Raw genomic sequence first — 27,614 nt, forward strand, 5'->3', positions numbered from 1 at the left:
CCCTTAAAATAAATATTAAACATGAAAATTCTTTTCTCAAAGAGAAAAGTTCTGTTGACTTTCTAAAAGAATCTTTTCATGGGCACAGATATTAGCTCAGGGCCAGTCTTCCTCAGCAAAAAAAGGGGAAGATTGGCAGCACATCTTAGCCCAGGGCTAATCTTCCTCCAAAAAAAAACCAAAAAACTTTTCAGATCATGTTAAATGATAAGAAGCTATGTTTTTATATATCACATTTTTAGAGGAAAAGTAGACACCTTTTTAATACTTACTAGAGCATATAACTTACATATAGTACATAAATCAAGGTGTATGGTTTAATGAATTACCATACGTGTAATCACAATCCAAGTTAAGAAATAGAATATTACTTGCATCCCAGAAGCTTCCTCATGCCGCTCCTCAATTACTTTCTTCTTCCTCTCTGAAGGTAATCGTTATTCTGACCTAAAGCAATCTTAATAGTCATTGGGAAAAATTGTAATTATTGTGTCTTTTAAAATTTTTTGTCAAGACATTAAACTCTTTCAGTCAACTAGAAATATGTAGGGAAATTAAAAAATGGTAAAACTGATATTCATTTAGTATACTATAATTTAAAACATTAGAAACAGTGAGAGTTTAGAGTTTTATTTCTTTGTAAAAAACTTATCAAGAGTTTGAACAGTGCTTGCCTTCTCATCGTATATCTTAAGATATGAGCAAGCATCTTTTTTATTCCTTGGTGAATTGTCATACTCCATTCTGCATTGGGATCAATTTCCAACATTTTATCCTTTGCATTTTCATTGTTGTGAAATATCACTTGAGAGTTCCTTTAATGTAAAGTTTTTTGCTAGCCTCACTGTCTCTGGGACATCTTCATCTTTTTTGTCACAGTCACTTTCATTATTTATGTCAGTAATTTTGCCTTCACCAAGTTCCTCAGGCTGCATATCTAGGGTCTCTTAAAGGGCAGCATTGTCAGCATTCCCATGCTCAGCTATTTACTCTATCACTCCATTAGGTTTAATTTGGATTTCACTTCTACAGTTATCACTTTTTTGTTTCTTGGCTGCACTTTTTGTCTTTGTTGGCCAGTTTTCTTTCAATTATCCATTTTTGTAAAATGTCACGTGGGTTTGTCACTGGGAGACAAGAAAGGAACAAAATTCCATTTTGCTGTCCGTGTGTTAACTGAATAGCAGATGCATGATGACGAATCCAACAAGACTTTGAAGGATGTGATGTGATTGGTCACCAATGGTGATGTGCGTTTATTGTTCATGTAGTGATTTGTGAACTGAGAGCTAGCAGCTTTGTACCTATTTATATTCCCATCAACAAGGTATGTAAATTACTGTTGTTTCACATCCTTGTCAACACTTGGTGTTGTCAGTGTTTTGTTTTTTTTTTAATTTGAGTTAATGGGTTAATATATAAAGTACTTATTTGGACTGGTAGGCATTATTCCTCTTAATCCATTATTCCCATTTTACAGATGAGGAAACAGACACAGAGAGGTTAAGTAACTGTCAAACCTCTCCTGTAGTAAACAAATGATGGCGCCAGATTTGAACCCTGGCAGACTTTGTTCCAGAGCCTATGCTCTTAAGTATTGGACTATATATAAATTAAAAGATTGAAAATAGAGTGGAAAATACTTTACTTGAAAATGTAACATGTAATTGAATGTTTAGGAGAGTTGAACAAATTTGAATACTTGATGTTAGATGTGTTATAAAGAAACATTTTAGAATTGATAAGTGGTTCCAAGAAAGCTGTAGAATGTCTCTACATATTTCTCAAACTGATAGATTAAATTTATGAGTGTGTGTGTGTGTGTGTATCTGTCTACCTCAGGGTTTCTGAACTTTGTCACTATTGGCGTTTTGGTCTGGATAGTTCTTTATTGTAGGGAACTGTCCTGTGCATTGTAAGAATTTAGCAGCATCTCTGACCTCTACTCACTAGATACGTACTCCCCAGTTGTGACAGTCAAAAATGTCATGTTTTCAGATGTTGCCACATGTCCCTCTGGGAGTAAAATCACCATCACTTGAGAATCACTAATATAGTAAGGAGCCTCATTAATAGAATCCTTTTTTTTCCTTGCATATATTTTGAGTGTTTTTCATGTCATAATTTGGAAAAGCAGATTTTTTGCCTTTAAAGTGTCAGAATCTCAGAGCAATAATAATAGCTATACTAGTCACATGAGTACAGTTAAGCATCAGTGGGCTGTTTCTGTAGGTTGCTTTTTTTCTTGGAAGTGTATGGTACAGCTACTTAATTACTGGGAAGACTATTAGCTACCCAGATTTTTTATTGGGTTGGCAGGTTGGTTTTGGGAGGAGGTAGTGGAATGGGAGAGAGTGGCATTGAACAGTGGAAGATCAGTTATCTTTAAAAGCTAAAATAAAGAACTTGAGAGAATATTGACATATCAGGGAAAATAGTTGAGTTCATAATAGTCAAAGTGATTTCATTTAATAATTGTGAAATATTTGGTCTTCCACTTGAATAGGATCTATAAATTAAATGAAAGAATAGCTTAAAAACTAATTTCTTATTAAACAAAAATAAGTTTTAAAAGTTTCTGTTGTAAAAGTAGTACAGTCACATTATAGAAATAAGATGAAAAGCAAAAAGAAATTCCTACTGAGTTTACTAGGAATAAGTTTACCAATGAAAGCATTATTGATTTTCTGGTGAATTATATGCTTTAAAAACTCATTGCAGTCTCTCATTAGTTATGCCAGAGAATTAGAAGTAAATCTATGCAAGAGTTTGTTTAGGTGTAAGGTTAAGATATAAGGTTACTCAGTTTGCCCTTGCCATATTGTGTTAATTAAAAAAAAAACCTAAGCCTTTGAATATTCATTTTTGCCTAAATTTATCATAAATTATACCAGAAGATAAGAATTTAAGAAAATTAAGACAACTGTTTCATAAAACTAGCATCACTTGCACTAGTACCTTATGCTAGCTACAAGTGCCCACCGTCATTCATAGTAGCTGTAAGTATATCTGTTGTCAGTGATAGAAGGAAAATTAAACAGTGATACACATTAAGACACCCATCTCATTTATGGATTATGGATTGTTTTGATAATCTCTACTGTTTTTCCCTTAAAGATAGAAGCTCTCATGGTTGACATTTGAAATCAAGTGCAAACTCCCTTAAATAGTTAGGTGTTATTGCCAAGAAAAAGAAGAAATTCAAAATACTCTGTAACATTTTGAGCCTAGAAGAAGTCAGACATATAAACAGAGGAAGAGAGAAAGGAAGCATGTTAATGAAGATAAGAAAAGCAGTCTGACAGTCAGAAAAGTGTGCTATTTGCAATTCTATTTAATATTTGCTCTCTGTATGGACCTTGGAAGTTTAACCCTGTTTTATGGACTAGTGTAGTGTTTCCATTTTTAGGACCATTAAATCAGTAGCAATTTTCAGCCTAACGCAAATTGTATATTATTCATGATGAAGCTTCTGTGTCTTTTTGTCCTCATTTTTACTACTGGATAGGATTATTTCCCTATTTGATAGAGAAAACTTAAAATAACTTGGGTTATCTTAAGTATTTGTTTGGTGAGATGTTACATTAGTTTGCCTGTCTTCCGTTGAATTATCTTCATATCTTTCATCTTTTTATTAGTATATTCATCTTATCCAATGTTTTTTTAGCATTTATTAAATTATTAAATATTAATATTTAAGACTTTGCCATGGATGTTGGAATTTTCCTCCTTAATTAGAAATTTGTTTTAAATTCAATGATAACTTTCAACTTTAGAGGCCTTTTTTGTATGTAGTTTAAAACTTGGTATTTTGATACAAGATGGTTTCTTCCTCTAGGCTTATAATTATTTAGCATTTTTTTCTTATATATTTTTTTTGCAGGGTCTTTTTCTTCTTTCTCTTCCTTCCAAACTTTTAGCTTTTTTCAACCTACATATATCATGCTATGTGTTATAAAAAGGAATTCATCACTGTCTTCCCCAAATTGTCTTACAGTTAGGTAAAATATTTTAAAATTTGAGGGTCCATGTATTTGGGGGAAGGTTAAAGATGAGATAATTGATGACAAAAAGACTAAAAACTATAATGATAGGTACCATTTATTGCAAAGCTGCTGTGGTCAGAGAAGTTAGGAAAATGAAGCTCAAAAAGATTAAATAAATTGATCAAAATGACCTTATTGGTCAAAAGGCCATATATAAGCAGAGGAACTGATTTTTGAATTCTGTATCTGCCTACGGGAAATGCTCTGAGAAGGGCTCTGTAAACAGGTGTGTTTAATTTTATTAAACTCATTATTTCCCAAAGTTACTTACCTACAAAAGCCCTTTTTGAGTTTTGTGGTAAACATCTTGTGGATTAGTATTTTGTGTAATATATTTTGAGAAAGGCTTTTTATTGTAAAGTCAAGTCTCTTGGAGAAAAGAAGAGATGAATCAACCAAAACATATTTCTATCATTGTGTAATTAATTTGCTTTCTAAAAGACCACTTCTAAAGCACAAAATCTTAAGATATTGGCAGGAAGTAGAGTGGAAAAAATTCTTGTACTTTTCTTTGCCTTCTGTGAGGAATTTGAAGCTGTAGATAACCTTTTTATGCTTTAGTAAGTTGTGTTTGAAAGCTGGCAGGGAGTACATAATTATTTAGATCAGGGGTTGGCAACTACAACCCATGGGCCAAACCTGACCAGCTGTTTGTTTTTGTAAGTAAAGTTTTATTGGAACACAGCCATGCACATTTATTTACATATTGTCTACGGCTGTTATTGGGCAACAGTGGAGTGTTGAGGAGTTGTGATGGAGAGTAGGTAGTCCCCAAAGCCTAAAATAGTTCTTCTTGGTGCTTTACAGCATATGTTTGTAGACCCCTAGTTTAGTGAGTAGCCTTTCTGCCTACTTTTTACTTTCTATGTGCTTCATCTGTGTAAAGAACTCCGTATCTGAAGATTTTGACATTGAGTTATCCACAGCTCATCTTCTGTAAAGCAGATTCCTTGGGAAGTCAAGGTGAAGTCATATTCTAGGGGTTTTATTATTATGAGTAGGTTTTAAATTTTTACAAATATGCAAGATTCTATAGTTTTGCTTTTCTGAATGTCAAAGTTATCACTCAGTTGTATTGGCACACTTACCTAATTTCTTAATGTAAAAACCTTTTACTGATTTAATGGAAATCATAGTCAGGTAACACTATCAATAGAAATAGCTAACATCTATTGAGTGCTGTGTACCAGGCTCTGTTCTAAGCATTTACATGTACAATAAACCTCCCCTTATTCGAGGTTTCGCTTTCAGTAGTTTCAGTTACCCTTGGGCACCCATGGTCCAAAAATATTAAATGGAAAATTCCAGAAATAAACAATTCATAGTTTTAATTTGATGTGCCGTTCTGAGTAGTGTGATAAAATCTCTTGCTGTCTGGCTTCGTCCTGCCTGAAACTGAATCATCCCTTTGTTCAGTGTATCCGTGCTGTGTATGCTGCCTGCCCATTAGTCACTTAGTAGCCATCTCAGTTGTCAGATTGAAAGTCTCTGTATTGCAGAGCTTGTGTTCAAGGAACCCTTATTTTACTTTAAAATGGCCCCGGAGTGCAAGGGTAGTGATGCAGGCACTTCGGATATGCCAAAGAGAAACCACAAAATGCTTTCTTTAAATGAAAAGATGAAAGTTCTTGACTTAGTAAGGAAAGAAAAAAATATCATAGCTGAGATTGCTAAGACCTACAGTACAAACAAATCTTCTTTCTATGAAGTTATGAAGAAGGAAAAAGAAATTCATGCTAGTTTTGCTGTTGCACCTCAAACTGCAAAAGTTATGGCCACAGTGTGTAAGTGCCTACTTAAGATGGAAAACGCATTAAATTTGTACAGTAAAGTATTTTGAGAGACGACAGTCACATAACTTTTATTGGAGTGTATTGTTATAATTGTTCTATTTTATTATTATTGTTCCTAATCTCTTTCATGCCTAATTTATAATTAAACTTTATCATAAGTGTGCACATATAGGAAAAAATGTAGTCTGTATAGGGTTAGATACTACCCACAGTTTGAGGCATCTGCTGGGGATCTTGGAATCTATCTACTATATTATCTCATCTACTGCTTGCAACCACTCTGTAAGATAGGTACTGTTATTATCTCCACTTTACAGATGAGGAAGTTAAGGCGTAGGAGGTTAAGTAACTTGCTCAAGGTTGTAAAGTTCATAGTTACTTTGGAAGGGTCTTCCAGTACTTAGGAAGCTAGTTCCAGAGGGCCTTAACATGCCCTAACCCCCTTTCCTTCCTCTACTAGGTGAAGCTTCTGTTAAGCCCCATACACAGGGTTAGTATTGTATTTGAAACTTCGGTGCTATGTAAGTGTATAAATTTCAAGAAGGCCCTCTGACTCATCGTTAGGCCCTTGCCATTGACATGTGATGCCTTTGAATTGTTGATTTCAAGTTCTTTGGATAAATACCAAGTAGTGGGATAGCTGGGTCGTATGGAATTTCTATTTTTAATTTTTTTAGACATCTTCATAGTGTTGCCTATAGTGAATGCACCAGTTTGCATTCCCACCAGTAGTGTATGAGGGTTCTCTTTTCTCCACATCCTCTCCAACATTTGTTTTGTCTTGTCCTGGTGATTACAGCCATTCTAATGGGTGTAAGGTGATATCTCAATGTAGTTTTGACTTGCGTTTTCCTGATGATTAGTGATGTTGAACATCTGTTCATGTGCCTGTTGGCCATCTGTATACCTTCTTTGAAAAAATGTCTGTTCATATCCTCTCCCTCTTTTTTTTCTGAGGAAGATTGTTGCTGAGCTAACATCTGTGCCAATCTTCCTCTATTTTACGGGGGATGCCACCACAGCATGGCTTGATGAGCAGTGCTTGGTCCATGCCCAGGATCCGAACCTGCGAACCCCAGGTTGCTAAAGCAGAGCACGTGAAGTTAACCATTACGCCACTGGGCCAGCCCCTCCTCTGCCCATTTTTTGATTGGGTTCTTTGTTTTTTTTGTTGTTGAGTTGTGTGAGTTCTTTATATATTTTGGAGATTAAGTCCCTGTCAGATGTATTACTTGCAAATATCTTCTCCCAGTTGGTGGATTGTCTTTTCTTTTTTTTTCCTGGTTTCCTTTGCCTTCAGAAGCTCTTTAGTTTGATAAAGTCCCATTTCTTTCTTTCTTTTTTTTTTTCTGAGGAAGATTAGCCCTGAGCTAACTTCTGTTGCCAATCTTCCTCTTTTTTTGCTTGAGGAAAATTAGCCCTGAGCTAACATCTGTGCCAGTTTTCCTCCATTTTGTATATGAGTTGCTGTCACAGCATGGCTAATGAGTGGTGTAGGTCCACACCTGGGACTGGAATCTGTGAATCCAGGCTGCTGAAGCGCAGAGTGCCAAATTTAACCTCCATGGCACAGGGTGGCCCTGATGATACTTTTAACACCAGTTCTTTCTTGAGTTTTTGAACTCCTACCTTTAGCTGTCCACAGCCATGGTCAAAGCCTAGAATCATCACTGGGAATTGTTCCTCCTCTGTCATAAACTCTACATTTCTGCTTTTGACTTGGAGATAACGTTCTTATATACAGGTCTTATGCATTAGTGAGGTTCTCTAATTCAGTCCTTCTCAAAGTTTTGTGTGCATCAGAATCACTTGGAGAACCTTGTTAAAGCCCAGAATCCTGGTCATACCCTCATAGATTCAGATTCATAGGTGTGGGTTGATGCCCCTGAATTTGCATTTCTGTCACCTCTGAGTAATGCTGAGACAGGTCTGGGGACTTGCATTTTGAGGACACTGCTCTAATGAATACTTTTCCCTCAAGGACCAATACCAAAACTTTCCACTCTGCCTCTAGCTTCTATTCATAGTCTTACTTTGTTGACTTTCTGTTGATGTCTTCTATAATTACTTTACTGAGGTAAAGGACTTCTGAAGGGAGATTTCTCATATTTTCTCGAAATGAGAATTTCTCTTTATTCTTATCCTTTTTCAGTTTCTTCTCTTCTTTCCTTCAGTGCCATTCTCTTCTTCTTAGTTCCTTTGTCTTATTTTTTCCTGTTGACTTTTGACTCCTTCGTTATCAGTTAACATTTTTGTGTCTTGGGTTATCAGTTTCTCTTTGTACAGTAAATCAGCCTTTTCCCTCAGTCTCTAGATATAATCAAATAAGCCCCTTCCCTCAAAATGTTGTCCCAGTTCTCTCCCTTCTTTCTCTGCTAAACTTTTTTGGAAGAAAAGTAATGGCTTAACTTCCTTATCCTTTAGTAGATGTATCTTAATTTCTTACAGTCTGCTTTGGTTTCCAAAGTTTTACTGCACAGCCTCCTCACTGGGATGTGACTCCTAGGTTGGAAATGCAGAGATCTCTTCTAACTTCTGCCATATTTGATAACTATCTTTTCCCTTGTAAAGATTTTCTTCCTTTGTTTTCTAGTCACTGATTTTTAAAGTTTTCACTGTTCTGACTACTTCTGCTCTTGTTTGCGTAATACTTTTTAATCCCTTTCTGCTTTTTCATCAAAGCTTAGAGTGCTTTCTCATCAACTAAATCCCTTTTGTGCAATATGGGAGCCACTAGCCAAATGTGCTTATTGAACACTTGAAATATGGCCAACTCTGGCTGAGATATTCCCTAAGTATAAAATACACACTGCATTTGCAAGATTTAAGATGAAAAAGAGCATGTAAAATAAATCTCACTACATTTTTAATATTGATTGCATGTTGATAATATTTTGGATATATTGGGTTAAGTGAAAAATATTGCTAAAGTTAATTACTATTTCTCTTTACTTTTTAACTATGACTGCAATATCTGTGGCTCAGTTATATTTCTATTAGACAATGCTGATCTAAATTTCACCTTTCCTTAAAGACCTCCAGTTCAGTTTTCCATTTACTAGTATACATTTCTCGTTTGAATTACAGTACCAGCCTTCTGGAACATTTACTCCCTACCCCCCAATTAGATACGAAGCTTCTTCAGAACCAGGGTAATTCCCCATAGTGCCTTTCATATATTGGCATGAATATATATATATTCACATATTTATGTTCATATATATATGAACATACATATATATATTCATATAGAGAGAGAGAGATTGGGATATATAGATATGAAAAAAATTATGTGCATAACATGAATAAATGACTTGGCTAATATTACCACTTTATCAAAGAGGATGCTTCTGGTGATGATCCCTATTGTGATGTTTTTGCTTAACCTGATGGGAAGTAGGAAGAGTTGATGTGAAGGGGAGGAGAGGCGTTACTGTGCTCTGAGATATTAAAATCAGACATGAGACATGTGCTTTCCCCAAGTGTGTGCAGCCGCCTCGGCCACTCTCGTAGTTCTGAATTGTGCTGTTGTGATTTTACCGCCATCTAGTGTCAAGGTTAGGAAACTGTAGTTCAGAATTTCATCTCCCCCACCCCCTCACCCGCCTGGTGGAAAGTAGGCAGCCTTTCCTCTGAATGTGGACCTGCTTTCCCCATCCCCCAAGTATGTGATCAGTAAGAGCTCATTTGGTGTCAGTGGAGGAAACCTTTATTCTTCTTCTTGGAGCACTCTTTCTTTGGCTTCCCTGCTGACTTACCAGTTTCCCTCTTGTTTCTGTGGCCATTCTGTTTCATTCTTCTCGGACAGGCCATTCCTCAGTGTAGTAGTTTTCTAGTCCTAGATTCTGGGTCCTCTGCTCTTTTTATCCTGTTTTCATCCATACCTAAGGCTTTAAATCCTGCCTATTTACAGACAAATTTATAGTTATAGCCAAAAATCTCTTCTGATCTTGTCAGCAGTAACTCTGGTTGCCTGCCAAGTTACATGAGCATCTCAAACTTAACATGTTTGAGTCTAAATGTGGATCCCTTACCCCACCCCTGTTTCTCGAATCTGTTTTTCTCATTTCAGTAAGCTGTCACGCCAGAATTCTGGGAATCAGCTTAACAGCCTTTGTCTCTCACACTCCTTAGTCAAACATTAACTGTGTCCCATTCAGTCTACAAAGGTACATTCTTGTGTGTTAAATTTGTGACCCCTCCCCTGCTCGCACCTTGTCTAAGCTACAACTGACTCTTGTCTGGACTAAGGAGGCTCCTAATTAGTCTCCCTGCATGCACTCCTGAGTGCATTCACGTGTTTTATGTTCATTTGTTTAATATCAGCCTCTCCTAGTAGCTTGAGAGTTCTGTAATGGGAGGGACTGTGTGCATTTGTTTCACCATCGGGTCCCCAGCACCTGATAGAGTTCCTAACATTGTGTAATACACATATAGCCACTCTGGCTCTCAGTGATGTTGATTTGACTCCTGTAGTTTTAGTGATTGAACTTGAATATATTAGAATCTCTTTAATGCTTTCTTTCAGTATTAGTATTCTGTCCAAGTTCATTTATTATAAATGAGTTTTAGCTGTTTTCTACTTTTACCCAGAGAAACTTAATTGTATCCATAAGGGCAATATATTTTGGGTATTAATCAGCTAATGACGACAACCTACTTATATATTGGGGACTACAGGCAGTATGCTGAAATTTTCTTTTGAGCGTGTGAAATTTAATGCCAGTGGTTTGTCTCTTAGCATTCTGTCTGAAATTTAATCTTCTTTAATTTTACTAGGGAGGTACATTTGCTAAATCTTCAGTTAAAACCTGTTTGACTCCAAGTGTTCTTTAACACGGAGTCTCATGTCTTGATAGTTTTATTTAATAATTTTGATTTGCTTTGATGTTATAAAGATGGTTTGGCTTTGTAAAGTTTTACTACTCAGACTTATTTTCTGCTTTGAATTGATGATGTTGCTTAATAAAGAAATTTAATTTGTAATAGAGGTGATTTATAAAAAGTTGCTATTTAGAGATGGGCAACAATCTGTATACTAATGATAGAAACTCAGAGAGCAAGGATTAGTAGGTATATACTAGGGTTTCTCAACCTTGGCATTATTAACATTTTGGATCAGGTAGTTTTTGTTGTATGTTTGTGTAGGGGAGCTGTCCTGGGCATTGTAGGGTTTCAGCAGCATCCCTGGCCCCTGCCCACCAGTGGCACCCCCTCCTCTCCAGTTGTAGCAACAAAAATGTCTGTAGACATTGCCAAATTGTCACCTGGGAGGCAAAATTGTACCAGTTGAAAACCAGTAGTATATTACTGTACTTAGAAGGGGAGAATAGGTCATGAAATGTCTCATTGGGGTATCTTTGGCATTCCCTGGGTGTCTTTGAAAGAATGGTAGCTGTGTGGTGTATTGTCAATGGCAAACAGAAATAGAGACTGTATGTTTTTCACTTTTTAAAATTCCTGTGCTTGCTTAGAATAAAATGGCTTTTGCACTTAACTACTTGGTTCTGTCCCAAACTGCAAAAAAAATAATGCATTCTAAATAGTATTTCAGGGGTAAAATTTCATTTTGTGGACTGACTTCAGAAGGCAAGTGGTGGTAGAAAAAGGGAACCAAGATTACAACATAAAGAGTAGCTTGTAATTAGGGGGCTGGCCCCGTGGCCGAGTGGTTAAGTTCGCCAGCTCCATTGTGGCGGCCCAGGGTTTCGCTGGTTCGGATCCTGGGTGCAGACATGGCACCGCTCATCAGGCCACGCTGAGGAGGCATCCCACATGCCACAACTAGATGGACCCACAGCTAAAACATACAACTATGTACTAGGGGGATTTGGGGAGAAAGCAGAAAGAAACAAAAAAAAGAAGATTGGCAATAGTTGTTAGCTCAGGTGCCAATCTTTAAAAAAAAAAAAAGAAAACTTGGCAAATTGAAAAAAAAAGTAGCTTGTAATCAGAGTTTTTGCCCTTTGTGCTTGTATATATAGAGTACAGGTTATAATCAACTTATTTTATTCTTTATTTAAAGGGACATGAGAGATGGCTTTAGAAGAAAAGGTTTCTACTCTTCCCATTATGTGAGAGACCGGTCTCCTCATAAAAGAGACACACCGTTCTTCAGAGAATCACCTGTAGGCCGAAAGGAATCTCCACACAGCAGATCTGGCTCCAGTGTCAGTAGTAGAAGCTACTCCCCAGAAAGAAGCAAAACGTATTCTTTCCATCAATCTCAACACAGAAGTATGTATTCTTAAGACTTTTTCTTTTCTTTTTCTTTTCCAGCCTACACTGATGAGAATTTACTGAGTCAGATTGCCTTATAGATGTTGTAAGAGATATATCTTTTTAACTTTTTATTTTGAAAAATTTCAAACTTTTAGAAAAGTTTAAAGAATAGTATAATGAACATCATATGTGCGTGCACACACACACACTTTGTTGGTAACCATTTCAAGTTGCAGTTCATGTGACATTTCACTTCTGATTCTTCAGCATGGAAGAGATGTGTTTGTAATCATGTCAGAAAGTCATACCCCTCCTCTATTTTCTCCTAGTTCCTATGCCAGTCCAACCTCTTTAATATTCTGCCAGTAGATGATCTCTCTATATATCTGAGAGTATATTTTTCATAAAAAATATCAGTGGTTTCCCCTATGTGTAAGGTATAGCTTTATAGAATTTAGAGCTAAAACTACCTTAGGTTCATTCTTTTCCAACTTCCAAAGTTTTTTCTTTAATTTGGAGTGCCTAGATGTATATGGCATGCTGTGCATGTCACCTGGGCTGAGTTGCTCAGTATGTTGGAATAAACAAAGGGAACAATTTATTTTCTAGATAAAACATTTCTGTGTTACCTTTCTAGACTCTACTACCTGCAGTGGAGCTCATTCACAAAACATTTCCTCCTGCCTTCTATATGAAGGGCACTGTTAGATAGAAAGATGTTCCTGTCACCAAGGAACTAGAATATATATGTATTTTCCCCCAACTAATGCCAGTTTTATCAATATGTAAATGTGACTTTGATACAAGAATTGATTTGTCATAAATGACATGAGCAGGTCAAGGTGAGAGAGATTCTCATTCTGGGGATTGGAAGAACATGTCATAGAGGAAATGATATTTGGGTTCATCTTTTATTTCAGGTTTCTACAAGTGGAGAAGTATCTTGTAGGTAGAAGGAATTATAAGCCAAAGTACAGAAATAAGAAGAGTCTAGGATAGTTCTTTTTCTTTCCTTTTTAACTTCCTTCCTATTAACTGGGGTTTTGTTTTTGTTTGTTTGTTTTTTCAAATAATAAGAGTTTTACTTCAGTAGCCTTTGATTCCTGCATGTTGAAAGTGATGAAGATCACTTCAGATCATCAGATTGTCTCCATTGTAGCTGTTGCTGGATTCCTGTATTTAATAAACATTTATCAATTTTCTATTTTCAGAGCTTGGTAGAGAGGGGCTTCCAAAAAACATATTTTTGGATACATGTGTATGAATGTTCATATAGGAGTTAAGAATGTCATTTGAAGATTTAAAATAAACAGTCACTTACATACATCTTATTGCCTAAAATGCCCTCAGAGTAGTTCCTGGTAACTGAACTTTATCATTGAGTTCACTGTTAACAGTTTGATATCTTCTCATTTGCTTCACTTCCTTCCTCCCTCCCTGCCCTCCTTAAGAAGATAAACAATCAGGTCCAGTGCCTACTCACATGAACAGACATAAATATCTAGAATTAGCTGGACACCTCCTAAAAACATATTTTTTTGGATGTGTATTACTTAAATCCAGACTATTAATGATTTGGTTAAGAGGAAGAAAGTATCTTTGGAAACTAATTATAAAGCCTTTTTAAAAAAATGCGAGTAAAATGGAAGCTTGAGATTCTTACTTGACAGCTTGTGGTGAAGTTATTAAGTCACTGAAGATAGTTATTGGTGAATTAGCCTTGTTTCCTGTTTCTCCTCTGAAACAGTTTCTAGAGAGGCATCGTCTGTCTGCTTTCAGCCTGGTGGTCAGTGGCCAGCACTCTAAAATCTTGAGCTGAAATGTGGAGCAGCCACAATGTAGTGCTCCTCTCTTAGGGTGTCCAGTATACCTTCCCCATCCTTTGAGGTCTAATACCTTTAATATCTGGAGTGATGAAAAGATAAGAAAGAAAGCTGGGAAACTAAAATACAGTGTAAATTGAATGAAATAGAGCATACGACTTTGTTAATGCCCTCATATTTATTTTGAGTCATTTAGCCGTGAAAGTAAAGTTCTTTAATCAAGAAAAAAGGTTTGTTCTGGGAAAACTCTCTTTACAGGTTACTTTGAATGTTCCTTAACTATTTGGGCTGAACTATTAAAATGTTTCTCTATACTCCTTTTGTTTAAACAGTTTTCAGAGTGGTTACTTAAGATCATCTTGCAAAAAGTTAATGGAGATGTCTTGTTTTAAGCAATAAATGGAAAAAGTAATTGTTATTGTACATATTTGTGTATTTGTAATAACAGCTTTTGCTTTAAATCTAAATGTCAAAAATACTCCTGGTACCTTGTTTTTCTTCAAAAACAAACAGAGGAACAGGGTCCTTCATTTTATCAGTCACTTAAACCGGGTTGATTAGGAATAATGTATTAATTTAATTTTTGATGTAAGTTGGAGTTTTGAGAAAGATTTTAAATGTTTCTCTAAATAACAGGTAAAAATAATTTTCTTCTTATGCCCTCATTTTGCTAATTTTTTAACTTTTAATTTTTAGCTTTCTGTTTATATTTTTGAGTAATTTTACTTATTTTAATGATCGCTAGTAGGTTGGCCATGGTAACTATTTAAGGTCTAATTTTTCATAATTCTTATGTGCATTTAATATGTCTTTATGTGCTTAATTATAAACCACAGAATGATTTTTACTACTTTTTCAACTCAACTGCATATTGTCCCTTTTGTGCTTATACATGCACACACGTGCACACAAGTATTTAAATTTCTTCTACTTAGTCTTTTGGGTTAGTCCTATGGAAGTTTGTACTGCTTTAGACTACTTATCCTCCCAAATCAAACTGTTGTTCTCCTTTTATGCTGTATGTGTAAGAATTTTCTGCCTATAACTTAATTGGGCTAACCTGGCCATACTGTGACTATAACATTATTATTCGTTCATTTTTTTGTCCATATTTACATGCTAACAGTATAGGTTGTACGAGTTAACCTCATTTCCCTTCCCCTTGTTTTTTATGATATTTTTCTGGTTAAAATTGTTTTGTTATATATACCTTGTATATTTTTACCTTAAGTTTATTTTTATTCTAATTAATCTAACCAAACATCTCCCCATTTGCCAACTCTCTCAGCTATTTATTTACTTTTTTCTCCCCTTTCTCAAATGAATCCCATTGTTTTCCTATCTTATACTTTTATTTACCTTTTTTAGGATATTAGCATTATTGGTGACACCGGAGATTACAAGTTCAGTCTTCCGTACCCATTCTTTGTTAAAGTACTTCTTGTGATGTTTACTGTATCATAATCCAGTCTTTCCATCTTTATATAGCTCATTTTTTCTAAAACAATTAAAATCTTTTCTTGCAACAGCTACCTAATGCTAGTTATTTGTCTGAGAGCCACGAAGATATTTCCTCTTTTTATGTTGTTAACCTTTTATATATTTGAAAAGTACCATCATAATCTTCATGATTATTTTTTCCAGGTTTAAATATATTTAGTTTCTTCAGATTTAAATATATTTAGTTTCTTTATTTGACATGGTTTTCAGACCTTTTGCTTTCCTAATTTTCTTTCTGTTCCTTTTAAGTTGTGAGGCTAAAAGGGAACTTTAGTTTTGTCAACCACATTGTATTACTGGCCCTTATAAGACTATAGGCAACTGAAACCTAAGCCATTTTCACATATATTACTCTTAAACAAAAGCCCTTCAGCCTGTACTTTTTTGAGATGCAATTGTTCGTGTGTAGTTAATACATTTTAAAAAATCTAGGAATGCTAAATTTTACCTAATTAACTTTGGCTTATTATTCTTTTCCATCAAGATCTTTAAATCTTGTATATATTAGCAGCAGATAAAAATAGCTTTGTTTTACCTGCATATGAAGTATGCTTTATGTGTTTTGTACTAATCATTAATAATTATGTTGAGTAGCATAAGGTCAAATATAGAAACCTCTAGAGACCTCTCTCTGTGGACCTCAACCATTTATCTGCATTGTTTGCTATTATTCAACCAGTTGTGATCCCCCATCTTGTCTTCCTTTCCACTTGAGGATTTCATGGAAGACTTTGTCAGGTGCTTTGTGGAAACTCAAGTTACAAAGCATTCCTCTATCAAAACAGTGACATAAAGATTGCCTTACTTTGTTTTTGTAAATCTCTTGTGGCTCCTAGGGATGATTATGTAAGTACTTACAAAGTACCTCTTTGTTACTTCATTGGAAACATTTGCTATGGATTAATGTTAAATTTAACAGTGATGCTCATGTATTGATTAGGTTGTGTGACATTTTGGTTGAATTTTTGAAGTATCATTGCTATGGAAGATTTGCAAGTTTATTGCTTTTGTTGATCTGTATCTGTTTTTCTGTAGCTCTGACTTTGGGCCCATCCTCCCTTTATTTTCTTGGTATCAGCCATCATTAAGAATAAAAGCTATTTTAAAGAAAAACTATTATTCATCAATGTTTAATACTTTCTGAAAGCACATCTTCTAAGATAACTGAAAATGTACAAGAGTTAAAAAACTATTTTGAGAAGAGTTTATGTGAAAGACATACTACATTATTGAGCTTCAGTGTAATGGGAAAAGACACGTCTTCAGACCTGTTGGCTGTGCATAAATTTGGAGGTCCACATAAATTTTTGGATTATAACTGAAATTCCCATAAAATTTGGAGATTTAATTCTGCCCTTAGAAAGAAGGCCTTTCTGTGCAGGTTTAGAGTGGTATTGGAGATATGGAAATAAGGCTTTAACATCAAATCCTGTCTATTAGGCAGCAGGAAGGGAGGATAAACCTATTCTCATAGCAGCTGAATATCATAGTGTTTCTTGGTTTGAAAGTCACTGTACTTATGTTCAATACTCATACAGTGTTCAGTAAAAATGTATTTCACGTAAATGGTTTGCCAAGCAAGACAGACCCAGTCTTTGCCCTCTGAGTTTATGACCTAGTGAGGGAGGCAAACAAGTCAGTGCACAGGAATAAACATTTTAGGTGATATCTGAAGGCTGGGTAGAAGTTGGTGGAACAATGCAAGTGGAGAAGGGTTATTGAGATGAGCTGTACTGTGAGCTGTGCTTGAAGAGTAAGTTAGTATTTTCCTGGAAGATCTTGTACTTTTACCTGATCCAGGCTATCAGTGTGCTGTTGAATTAGATTCTACAATACATTCTTCTTGTTTGAGAATCCATTGTTTACTCACAAGAGACTTTGGCTGTGAGTTCCCTGGGTGAATTCTAGGAGTACAGCTGTAGTTTTTCTGGCATCTGAGTGATCAAGGATCTAAAACAGTAATCAATTAATAATGTTTCCATATGGGTAGGCATTTATAGCATCCTTCTTTTAGGACTTAGTATGATATGTCAGTTGTACACATTCATAGTAGGTGCAGATGGTGTCATGTTTTGTTTATATTTTTAAAGGTGCACTCGTGGGTTTAGCTGATGTGTTAAAGGAGAGTTCTATTGAGAAGTGTCCTTCCAAGTATTCATAGTTAATACACCTTTACTTTAACTTGTTGCATATCTAACCTCCTAAAGGTGACTATTTTGGGGAAGCAGAGATGGTGCAAAGCTTTCTCTATCCCTCTATATGGTTGGGGGTTTTTTTCCTGTTGGTTTTTGGTGTCATTACCGCAAGAACATTTGTCTTGCATCTCTCCGTTTTCTATTTCATATCTTCTTGACTAAACCAGTAGATCTCTGGGAAATCATGTTCTTCTGAACCAAGAGCCCCAAATTTGCATATCTTCATCCATGATCCAGAAACATAAATCATTTCCTTAGCATCTTTGTAGGCACCACATCTTTATTTATTCATATCTAAATTTCTCTTTCAAAGATTCAGCTATCAAAGGAGAGATGAATGTACTACCTGTGCTGTGAAGTTTGTTTTGTTGATAAGACTTTCATTCAGAGGTGTCTGTTTTGTTCCTGTCCATTAGGCACTGTACCAAGAATTTAATAGTTTGCAAGACATAGCCCCTAACTTTATCATCTCTAATGGTGATTTTAATTTTTTTTCCCCTAGTAATGTCTTTTGTTTCTACATGGGTTATCAATAATTAATAACACATGATAAGATTGGATGAGTCTGGCTAGGTTCATCATTGCTTTCATCAGAAAAATGTCAGGAAGAAAGTGTATTTCTGAAAGATCGTATCAGATTTACAATTATATTCAAAGCATCATCAAATATTGTTAGTATTTGTATTCATATCAGCTATTATAAAGCGTACCAAATATTGTTAAATTGTTACAGAACTTCTAAATGTTTGTTGAAACATTAAGCTGCTTCTCTGGCTTTGATTTCACCTGCCTGGGAAGAACTTTTTACCTGACCTATGGAACCAGTATTTGAAATTCCCCTCCATATTCTTCCTCCCCATTTATTCTTTCATTCACCAATATATTGATTTGGATTTTGATTTCCATGCTGTCACCTTCAGAATTTTCCTTTCCTAGTTTCTTTCCTTCATCCTAATTTGGAACTCCTCTTCTTTAGCAAGTCACAGCAAAGATGGGAATGTGTTGAGCCTTTTTGTCCTGCTTTCAAGCAGGGAGTTAGTGTCTGCTTACTAAGATCATGTGTGAGCTGAATTTGAGGTAATGGCTAAATAGCCGAGGAGGAGCATTCTGTCAGTTAGAAATATAGACACGTGAGTGAAAGTGGATTTGAGAGACATTTCTATTCATAGTGTTGGTCGTTGCCACCTAAGAATAGCAGAGCAAAAAGGATTGAGCTTAGGACGAACACTTAGATTTAAGGAACAACCACCAACGAAGACGAAGAGAAAGATGTAGTTAGGAAGATGGAGGAGGACAAATACGGAAGTACAAAGGCGTGAAAATCAGCTGGCAAAATACTAAGAAAAACCTGTGTATAAATTGTTAAAATGCTGTCATGAAGGAAAAGAAGAAAGACCTTTAGTTTTAAAATAAACAGATCATTGGAAACTCTGGGTGAAGAGTTTAAGTAAGTGGAGTTGTTTCTGTTATCTCTTGCTGTATTAAAAAAAATACTGTAAAACTTAGTGGATTAAAACAACCACTTATTTGTTTCAGCTGGATGGTTTTACTAGTCTGTTAGGATATTATTAAATAGCCCAGGCCTGTTTAAGGCAACATAGATAGGAATCTGTAATTAAATGTGGAAATTTCTACAATGTCTGTGAAATTTGGAATCAAAATCAATAAACAGGGGCCGGCCCGGTGGCACAGCAGTTAAGTGCACACGTTCCGCTTCTCAGCGGCCCGGGGTTCGCCGGTTTGGATCCTGGGTGCGGACATGGCACTGCTTGGCACGCCATGCTGTGGTAGGCGTCCCACATATAAAGTAGAGGAAGATGGGCATGGATGTTAGCTCAGGGGCCAGGCTTCCTCAGCAAAAAGAGCGGGACTGGCAGTAGTTAGCTCAGGGCTAATCTTCCTCGAAAAAAAAAAAAAATCAATAAACACAGCAGCAGTGTTGTGTGAGTAAACTGACTCTTCAGGGGAAGAACACCTGACTTGTGACATTTGCCAATATCCATGGAGTGAATATTACCACCATGACTGATTTCAGGCTACTGATGTGGAGTCACTTAGAGTTGGGAAGAGACGTGGACAGTCCACGCTCACCAGCTAATATGAGCCAGCCCCCAGACTCCAGACACTCTTGTAAAATATAACTGTCCTAATCTCTTGATCTATGAAGAATTTGAGGCAGACTTACAAAATAACCACTTAATAAAACAGGATTAAGTAAATGGATGAAGAATTTTGTGTAGAAGGGAAATAAGGATATGAAAATAAAAGTAAGAATAAAGTTAGTAATATATGAAATAAATGCCTATTATAAGGCTCTCAACAGTTGCTATAGGTGAACTAAGAATTTTCCCAAAACAAGAGAAAATGAGCAATAATAGTGTTCACGGTATACTGTAGATAAAAACAAATCAGCTGCTCAGGAGGAACTAAAGTTTTCCTAATGACAGAGAGATCAGTGAACAATGAAAGGAGGATACTGCATCTTCAACAACATTCTTAGAAAAGTAGGATACCAATATTTGTGTGACATTTCTTGAAACATGTTTTTCATTCAGGATGCTGACAGTGTCAAAACAATTCAGAAAATGTGTGTTTTCTCAGAAAAAAAGGTAAAAGTGGCAATCTGGAAGCTATAATAGAAGAGTTTGAAATAAATGTTAAGTTTGTTTCTTATTGGAAAGATATCTGGGAGCTCCTACTTGTATATTTAGGCTCTTTAGAAAGCTGATTATATGTGCATCATTAAGAGTTTGCAGGTGAGGAAGCTAACAACATATTTACAAGATTTTAAATATGGAATAATTAGGGGTTCAACCAAGACAGTAACTGTGGATTTGTTTGTAAAGAAAATCATTTACAGTTACGTGTTGCTTAACGAAAGGGTTATGTTCTGAGAAATGCATTGTTAGGTGATTTCATCATTGTATGAACATCCTAGAATGTGCTTATACAAACCTAGGTGGTATAGCCTACTATATACCTAGGCTATGTGGTACTAGTCTTAAAGGACCACCATGGTATGTGGGGTCTGTTGTTGACTGAAGCGTCATTAGGCAGTGCATGAGTGTGTGAGAAAGTTTGTATAAAAAGAATAGCAAGGGGCCAGCCCCGTGGCTGAGTGGTTAAGTTTGCATGCTCTGCTTCGGGGGCCCAGGGTTTCGCCAGTTCGAATCCTGGGCACAGACATGGCACCCCTCATCAAACCATGCTGAGACGGCATCCCACATGCCACAACCAGAAGGACCCACAACTAAAAAATACACAACTATGTACTGGGTGGCTTTGGGAGAAAAAGGAAAAGTAAAATCTTTAAAAAGAATAGCAAGATTTAGTAATAGGCTACTTGTTGAGAGCAAGTCAAAATGACTCCTTGCAGATAACCATTGTAAGCTCAGGGAACTGATATGATATATGAAAACCTTCGCAGTGTTCTTTTTGACTTCTAAAGGTGATTTATCTTTCACTCTTGATTTTTTGGTGTCATTCTTTAACCAATCCTTTCAATGTCAACTTGAGAGATTAGGTGCTTAGAATGATGAGTAAGACAGGATCCCCATCTTCAACTTTTGGCATCTTATCCTTTTCTCATTCCTTTCTGCCTATGCTATCCTTGGTTAGCGTCGTCTTCATACTTCATTGTTCTTGGACCCAATTACCTTCTGATCTGAAACAGAGATTTTCTTCTGTTCTGTTATTTATTCCTCTTGAGTGGTGGTTGCTCAGGCAGCCCAACTTGAAGGCAGGATAGGAAAGAGGTTAGGGTTACCAGCAAATGCTCAGAAGTTCCTGTTCTCATCACTCCTACTTCTGGGTTCTTCTCTTGTTCCTCCTGGGCACAGAGGTGCTGGTGTTAATTCCTCCCTGCCCACCTTTCCCTAGAGTCCGTGCGTGCTGGTGCCTCCTACAAACGGCAGAATCAAGGAAAGCCAGAAAGAGGTGAGTTTTGAGCTAGATTTTGATTTGGGATTGTGAAGGGGTGGGGGCCTTGAATTGGTAGAGGTTATAGAAATGGGAGAAGTGTGTAACTGCTCCATCATTCTACTGTCGGAACCAGAGTCGACCAGCAGTAGACTCAGAAAGTAGGATTTGGGGGGATATATGGGTTGGTTGTCTGGGCTAGCCATTCTTGGTCAGGAACAGCCACCTCATCGGAGATTGAGATCCGTAGAATAGACAAGTCAGTGGCAGATAGGACCTGACAACAGTAGGGTCAGGGGATTTCTATTTGCCTTTTCTGTGCTCTTTCTGCTGCCATCTGTATCATCCCTTTTCCTTATCTTTTGCTTCTTGCCTGCCCTTCCACTTCATGCCACAAGTATATATGAATATATGTGGATATATCATAAACCACCTGCCCTACCCTTCAGTGTTCCTTCGCTTCTGCACTCTGAGATTGGTTGAAATCAGCTTAAAATAGCCCTATGCAGCTAAATTCAGGGAAGATCCCAAGTCTGCACTTGGGCATCATACTTGGCATACCTGTAGTGCTGGTGTCTTGTTTGTGAAGGAAATGCTATGTAAGAGATTAACAGCTGCTTATGGAAGATTTTTTTCTGTGTCTAGCTGCTACGTGCCAAAATTGAGCCTATAATTATGCCTTTAATTAGGATAGTGTGCTGTGCTGATTGGTCCAGCTGCTTATCTTCTTTTAAGGAATTGCATATCAGAATAGGATGGGGAGGTCATTATTGCATCCTAAGGGTAGAAAAATACTTCATCTTTTCATGTAATTTTTGAGTGCCTACTCTTTTCTTAAAGGAATCAAGCTAGTTGGTCCTGGATATTCAGAAATAAATAAGCTGTGATACTTGTTCCTCTAGGAGTTTTGGTGCAGTGGGATAAATTGACACTGTCACAGTACGATGTGGAATTTGCCATATGCAATGGAAATACAGCAGGGAATGACTAAATAAACCATGCTCTTAGTCATTTGGGGACATAGTGATGGTTGGTATCATTTTACTTTTGATTTTTAAGGTCTGCAGGAACTTTTAAGCTTGATTAGTGTGAAAGCCTCTTAATGATACCACAAAGTAAAGGATTCTAGGGGCCAGCCCCATGGCCTAGTGGTTAAGTTTGGTGCACTCCACTTCAGTAGCCTGGGTTTAGTTCCTAGACACGGACCTACACCACTTGTCAGTGGCCATGCTGTGGTGGTGACCCACTTACAAAATAGAGGAAGATAGGCAACAGATGTTAGCTCAGGGTGAATCTTCCTCAGCAAAAAAAGAAAAAAAAAAAAAAGGAGGTTCTGGGAGTATGTCTGTTTTGAGACTGTTGGAACTTCAGAGTTGGAATAGTGTGCCTAGAGCAGTTCTCCACCTTGGCACTATTGACATTTGAGGCTGTATAATTCTTTGCTGTGGAAGGCTGTCCTTTGCATCTGTAGGATGTTTGGCAGCATCCCTAGCCTCTACTTACTATGTGCCAGTGGCACTCTCCCACTTGTAGCAATCAAAAATATCTTCACACTTTGCTGAATGTCCCTGGGGAGGGTGGGGCTGGGGTGTCCTGAGAAAACCTTTGTGAGTCTGCAGACATTGGAAAAAGATGTTACTCACTACTGCCCTAGGTGGTTGGAAGCCTTTGAGCCTGCAGGCCCTTACTTAGCTATCTCGATCATAGCAGGAAGAGCTTAAGAGGCTTTTTGACTGAAGCTGGCTTTGCCTCAGTTTCAAGATTGTTTTGTCTCTGCTTTTGCTGTTGACTGCTTTCCTGGCCTTAACCCGCTGTTCAGTCATAACCAGCTTCTGTGTCCCTCTAAACTTGGTGCCACTTTCTCCTCTGTAATTGTCAGTTTTCCTAGCAATTAAGAGCAGAGGATTTATGTTATATTTGACACATATAGACAGTTTAATAAAATGTTTTTCTATCAGTAACAGCTTGCTATTATTTAAATAAACCCATTTTTTTGTTGTTGTTGAACTGGCTATGGTAATATTTAAATGTGTTTTCTGGCTTAAGTTTCTATAAAAACAATGGTATACATAGAGTACTATGTGAGTGTCTGAAGTGACTAAAGATAAAGGTTAGTGACTTTAGCTCATACAGATTTATTTTTAACCATTTAACAAATATTTGGGTACTCATTCATACCAAGCACTGGATTAGTGCTCTAGGTTATAGTGTTCTAGTTTTTATTTTTATTTTTTAAACTATCTCAACATTTCAGGGATACCTACTAAAATTTGTACATGCCTCTCTCTTTGAGCTACCGCTTAATTAACTAGTTCTCTTTGGTGGTATCTATATAATAACCACCCTCGGGTTTTTATTGTGATTTATTAAAAATTAACTTTTGGGAACTTCGAGGAGGAAGTATTTATGATTTTAAAATGTTTTTTGCCTTTCTTGAGGCCTTCTCAGTGGTCCTGTGCTTGTTAAGTGGCATTGATATGGCCTAGATTGCCGTATATGATGTCCATTGGTTCTAGTTTATTTGAGATTTGTGATGGTGCCCAGCCTCTGAGAGAGATGGGTGGATTTAAAAATTAACAGATTTAATTTAATAATGTAATGAAGACTTCAGTGCTAAAATGAATGTACCAACCCCCCCATTTATTCAATTACAAAGTTATTCTAATTGAAAACAAACAAGCTAGAAAATTGCATTTCATATTTTCTCATATAGGTAAAGAGAGACCTGTTCAGTCTTTGAAAACATCAAGAGACACTTCACCCTCAAGTTCTTCAGCAGTTCCTTCATCAAAGGTTTGTTATATTTCTAAAATCAACTTAAAGAGGAATTAAAAAGTAAATGAGATAGACTATCACAAATGCTTGTATTCTTTACTGTCATACCTAATGTAGGGGGATGTAATTTGCCGCATTTAAAAACTTGAATTTTAAGTAACTACAACTTGAAAGTAACTACCAGAGAAAATGAGCAGTTTTCTCATAGAACTTTTTCCACAGGTTATGCTAAAATTAGTACGTACTATGGTCTTGGCTCATCTTGACCGTAACCAGTTGGCAATGAATATTCAGATGGGGCATAGGCTGTGCTTTTATTTTGGAAGTGGGGGTTTAGGCAGAAACCTAACATTTGTTGTATAATAACTTGATTCCGGATACTATATTAAGTATTTTCTTCTCTTATTAATTCATACAGAAATCCTATGATATAAGTAGAAGTTAAATAATTTTCTCAAATTATTTCACTAGTGAATTCTTCCAGAAATTTAAAGAATACCAGTACTTCTCAACCTCTTCCAAAAAATAGAAGAGGAGGCAATACTTCTAAACTCATTTTATGAGGCCAGCATTACCTTGATACCAAAACCAGATAAGGACACTACAAGAAAAGAAAATTACAAGCCAGTATCCTGGATTAACATGGATGCAAAAATCCTCAACAAAATATTAGTAAACCAAATTCAACAGCACGTTAAAAGGATCATACACCATGATCAAGTGAGATTTATTCTAGGGATGCAAGGATGGCTCAGCTTCCACAAATCAATCAATGTGATACACCACATTAGCAAAACGAAGGATAAAAATCCTATGATCATCTCAATAGATGCAGAAAAAGCATTTGACAAAATTCAATATCCGTTCATGATAAAAACTCTGAACAAACTAGGTATAGAGGGAATGTACCTCAACATAATAAAGCCTATATATGACAGCCCACAGCTAACATCATACCCAACAGTGAAAAGCTGAAAGCTTTTCCTCTAAGATTAGGAACAAGACAAGGGTGGCTACTCTCCCCACTTTTAATCAACGTAGTACTGGAAGTCCTAGCCAGAGCAGTGAGGCAAGAAAAAGAAAGAAAATGCATCCAAATTGGAAACGAAGAAGTGAAACTCTGTTTTTAGATGACATGATATATATGGAAAACCCTAAACACTTCACCAAAAAAACTGTTAGAACTAATAACATAGGAGCCGGCCCCGTGGCCTAGTGGTTAAGTTTGTGCGCTCTGCTTTGGTGTCCCACGGTTTGCCGGTTTGGATCCTGGGTGTGGACCTGCACACCGCTCATCAAGCCATGCTGTGGTGGCATCCCACGTGGAAGAACTAGAGTGACCATCAGCGAGGATATATATGTGCTGTGGCTTTGGGGAGGAAAAAAAAAGAGGAAGATTGGCAACAGGTGGTAGCTCAGAGCCAATCCTTCTCACCAAAAAAAACCAGAAAACAAAAAAACTTAAAATGCAAATTCAGTAAAGTTGCAAGATACAAAATCAATATACAAAAGTCAGTTGCATTTTATACACTAATAACAAACTATCAGAAACAGAAATTAAGAAAACAATCCCATTTGCAAGAGCATCAAAAAGAATGAAATACTTAGGAATAAATTTAACCAAGGAGGCAAATGATCTGTACACTGAAAACTGTAAGACATTGATGAAGGAAATTGAAGAAGACACATAAATGGAAAGATATTTTGTGTTCATGGATTGGAAGAATTAATGTTGTTAAAATGCCTACACTACCCAAAGCACTCTACAGATTCAATGCAATTCCTATCAAAGTTTCAATGTAATTTTTCACAGAAATAGAAAAAAAAATCCTAAAATTTGTATGGAATCGCAAAAGACCTTGAGTAGCCAAATCAATCTTGAGAAAGAAGAACAAAGCTGAAGACATCACACTTCCTGATTTCAAAATTTATTACACAGCTATAGTAATCAAACCAGTATGGAATTGGCATAAAAGCAAACACATAGATCAATGGAACAGAATAGAGAGCTCAGAACAACCTCCTGCATATATGGTAAATTAATTTACAAATGAAAAAACCAGGAATATACAATGGGGAGGGGACAGTCTCTTCAATAAATGCTGTTGGGAAAACTGGATAGCCACATAAAAAGGAATGAAACTGGACCCCTATTTTACACGACATACGAAAATCCACTCCAAGTATATTAAAGACTTGAACGTAAGATGTGAAACAATAGAAGTCTTAGAAGAAAACAGTTGGTAAGCTCCTTGATGTCATTCTGGGCAATGATACTTTGGATTTGACACCAAAAGCAAAGGCAACCAAAGCAAAAGTAAACAAGTGGAACTTCATTGAATTAAAAAGTTTCTGCACAGCAAAGGAAACCATCAACAAAATGAAGAAGTATCCTATGGAATTGGAGAAGATGTTTGCAAATCATATATCTGATAAGGGGCTAATATCCAAGATATGCAAAGAACCCATACATCTCAATAGTAAAAAACTAAAAAATTTGATTAAAAAATGGGCAGAGAAACTGAAGACATTTTTCCAAAGAAGAGATACAAATGGCCAACAGGTACATGAAAAGGTGCTCAACATCACTAATCATCAGGGAAATGCAAATCAGAACCACAATGAGATATCACCTCATACCTGTTGGAAAGAGTGTCATCAAAAAGATGAGATAACAAGTGTTGGTGAGGGTGTAGAGGAAAGGGAGCCCTGTACTGTTAGTGGGAATGGAAGTTGGTGCAGCCACAAAGGAAAACAGTATGGAAGTTTCCTCAAAAAATTAAAAATAGCACTATATGCTCCAGCAAACCACTTCTGAGTAGATTTCCAAAGGAAATCAAAACAGGATTTTGAAGAGATTTCTACACTTCTATGTTCATTGCAGCATTATTTGTGATAGCCAAGACATGAAGATAACCTACGTGTCCCTCAGTCGATGAATGGATAAGGAAGATATGGTATACAACAATGGAATATTATTCCTGTGAGAAAGAAGGACATCCAGCCATTTGCAACAATATGGTTGGAACCTGAGGGTGTTATGCTAAGTGAAATAAGTCAGGCAGAGAAAGACAAGTACTGTATGATCTTGCTTATATGTGGAATCTAAAAATTCTGTGAATTTCTGAATTCACAGAAACAGAGACGAGAAGGCTGGTTACCAGGGGCTGATGGGTGAGGGAAAAGGGGAGATGTTAGTCAGAGATTGCAAACTTCCAGCTATAATATGAACAGGTTTTGGAGACGCAATTGATAGCATAGTGATTATAGTTAATAGTACTGTATTTTATACTTGGAATTTGATAAGAGATCTTAAATGTTTTCCCCACAAGAAAGAAATGG

General features: G+C 36.5%; 1 protein-coding gene across 16 annotated transcripts in view; it reads left to right on the forward strand.

Annotated features, from left to right (window-relative positions):
- PPHLN1 (periphilin 1) overlaps positions 1-27,614 on the forward strand; it is a 120,583-nt gene that overhangs the window by 48,916 nt on the left and 44,053 nt on the right. For 8 of the 16 annotated variants that reach the window (XM_070621080.1, XM_070621076.1, XM_070621066.1 and 5 more), the window contains 3 exons: positions 11,865-12,076; positions 21,459-21,515; positions 24,211-24,290. In XM_070621080.1, the coding sequence (XP_070477181.1) occupies positions 11,865-12,076; positions 21,459-21,515; positions 24,211-24,290 (349 nt within the window). The remainder of the gene's footprint in view (positions 1-11,864; positions 12,077-21,458; positions 21,516-24,210; positions 24,291-27,614) is intronic. The other 8 variants (XM_070621071.1, XM_070621079.1, XM_070621069.1 and 5 more) reach the window with 1 other exon arrangement.

Source organism: Equus przewalskii, chromosome 5 (assembly GCF_037783145.1).
Source record: "Equus przewalskii isolate Varuska chromosome 5, EquPr2, whole genome shotgun sequence".
Taxonomy (NCBI): domain Eukaryota; kingdom Metazoa; phylum Chordata; class Mammalia; order Perissodactyla; family Equidae; genus Equus; species Equus przewalskii.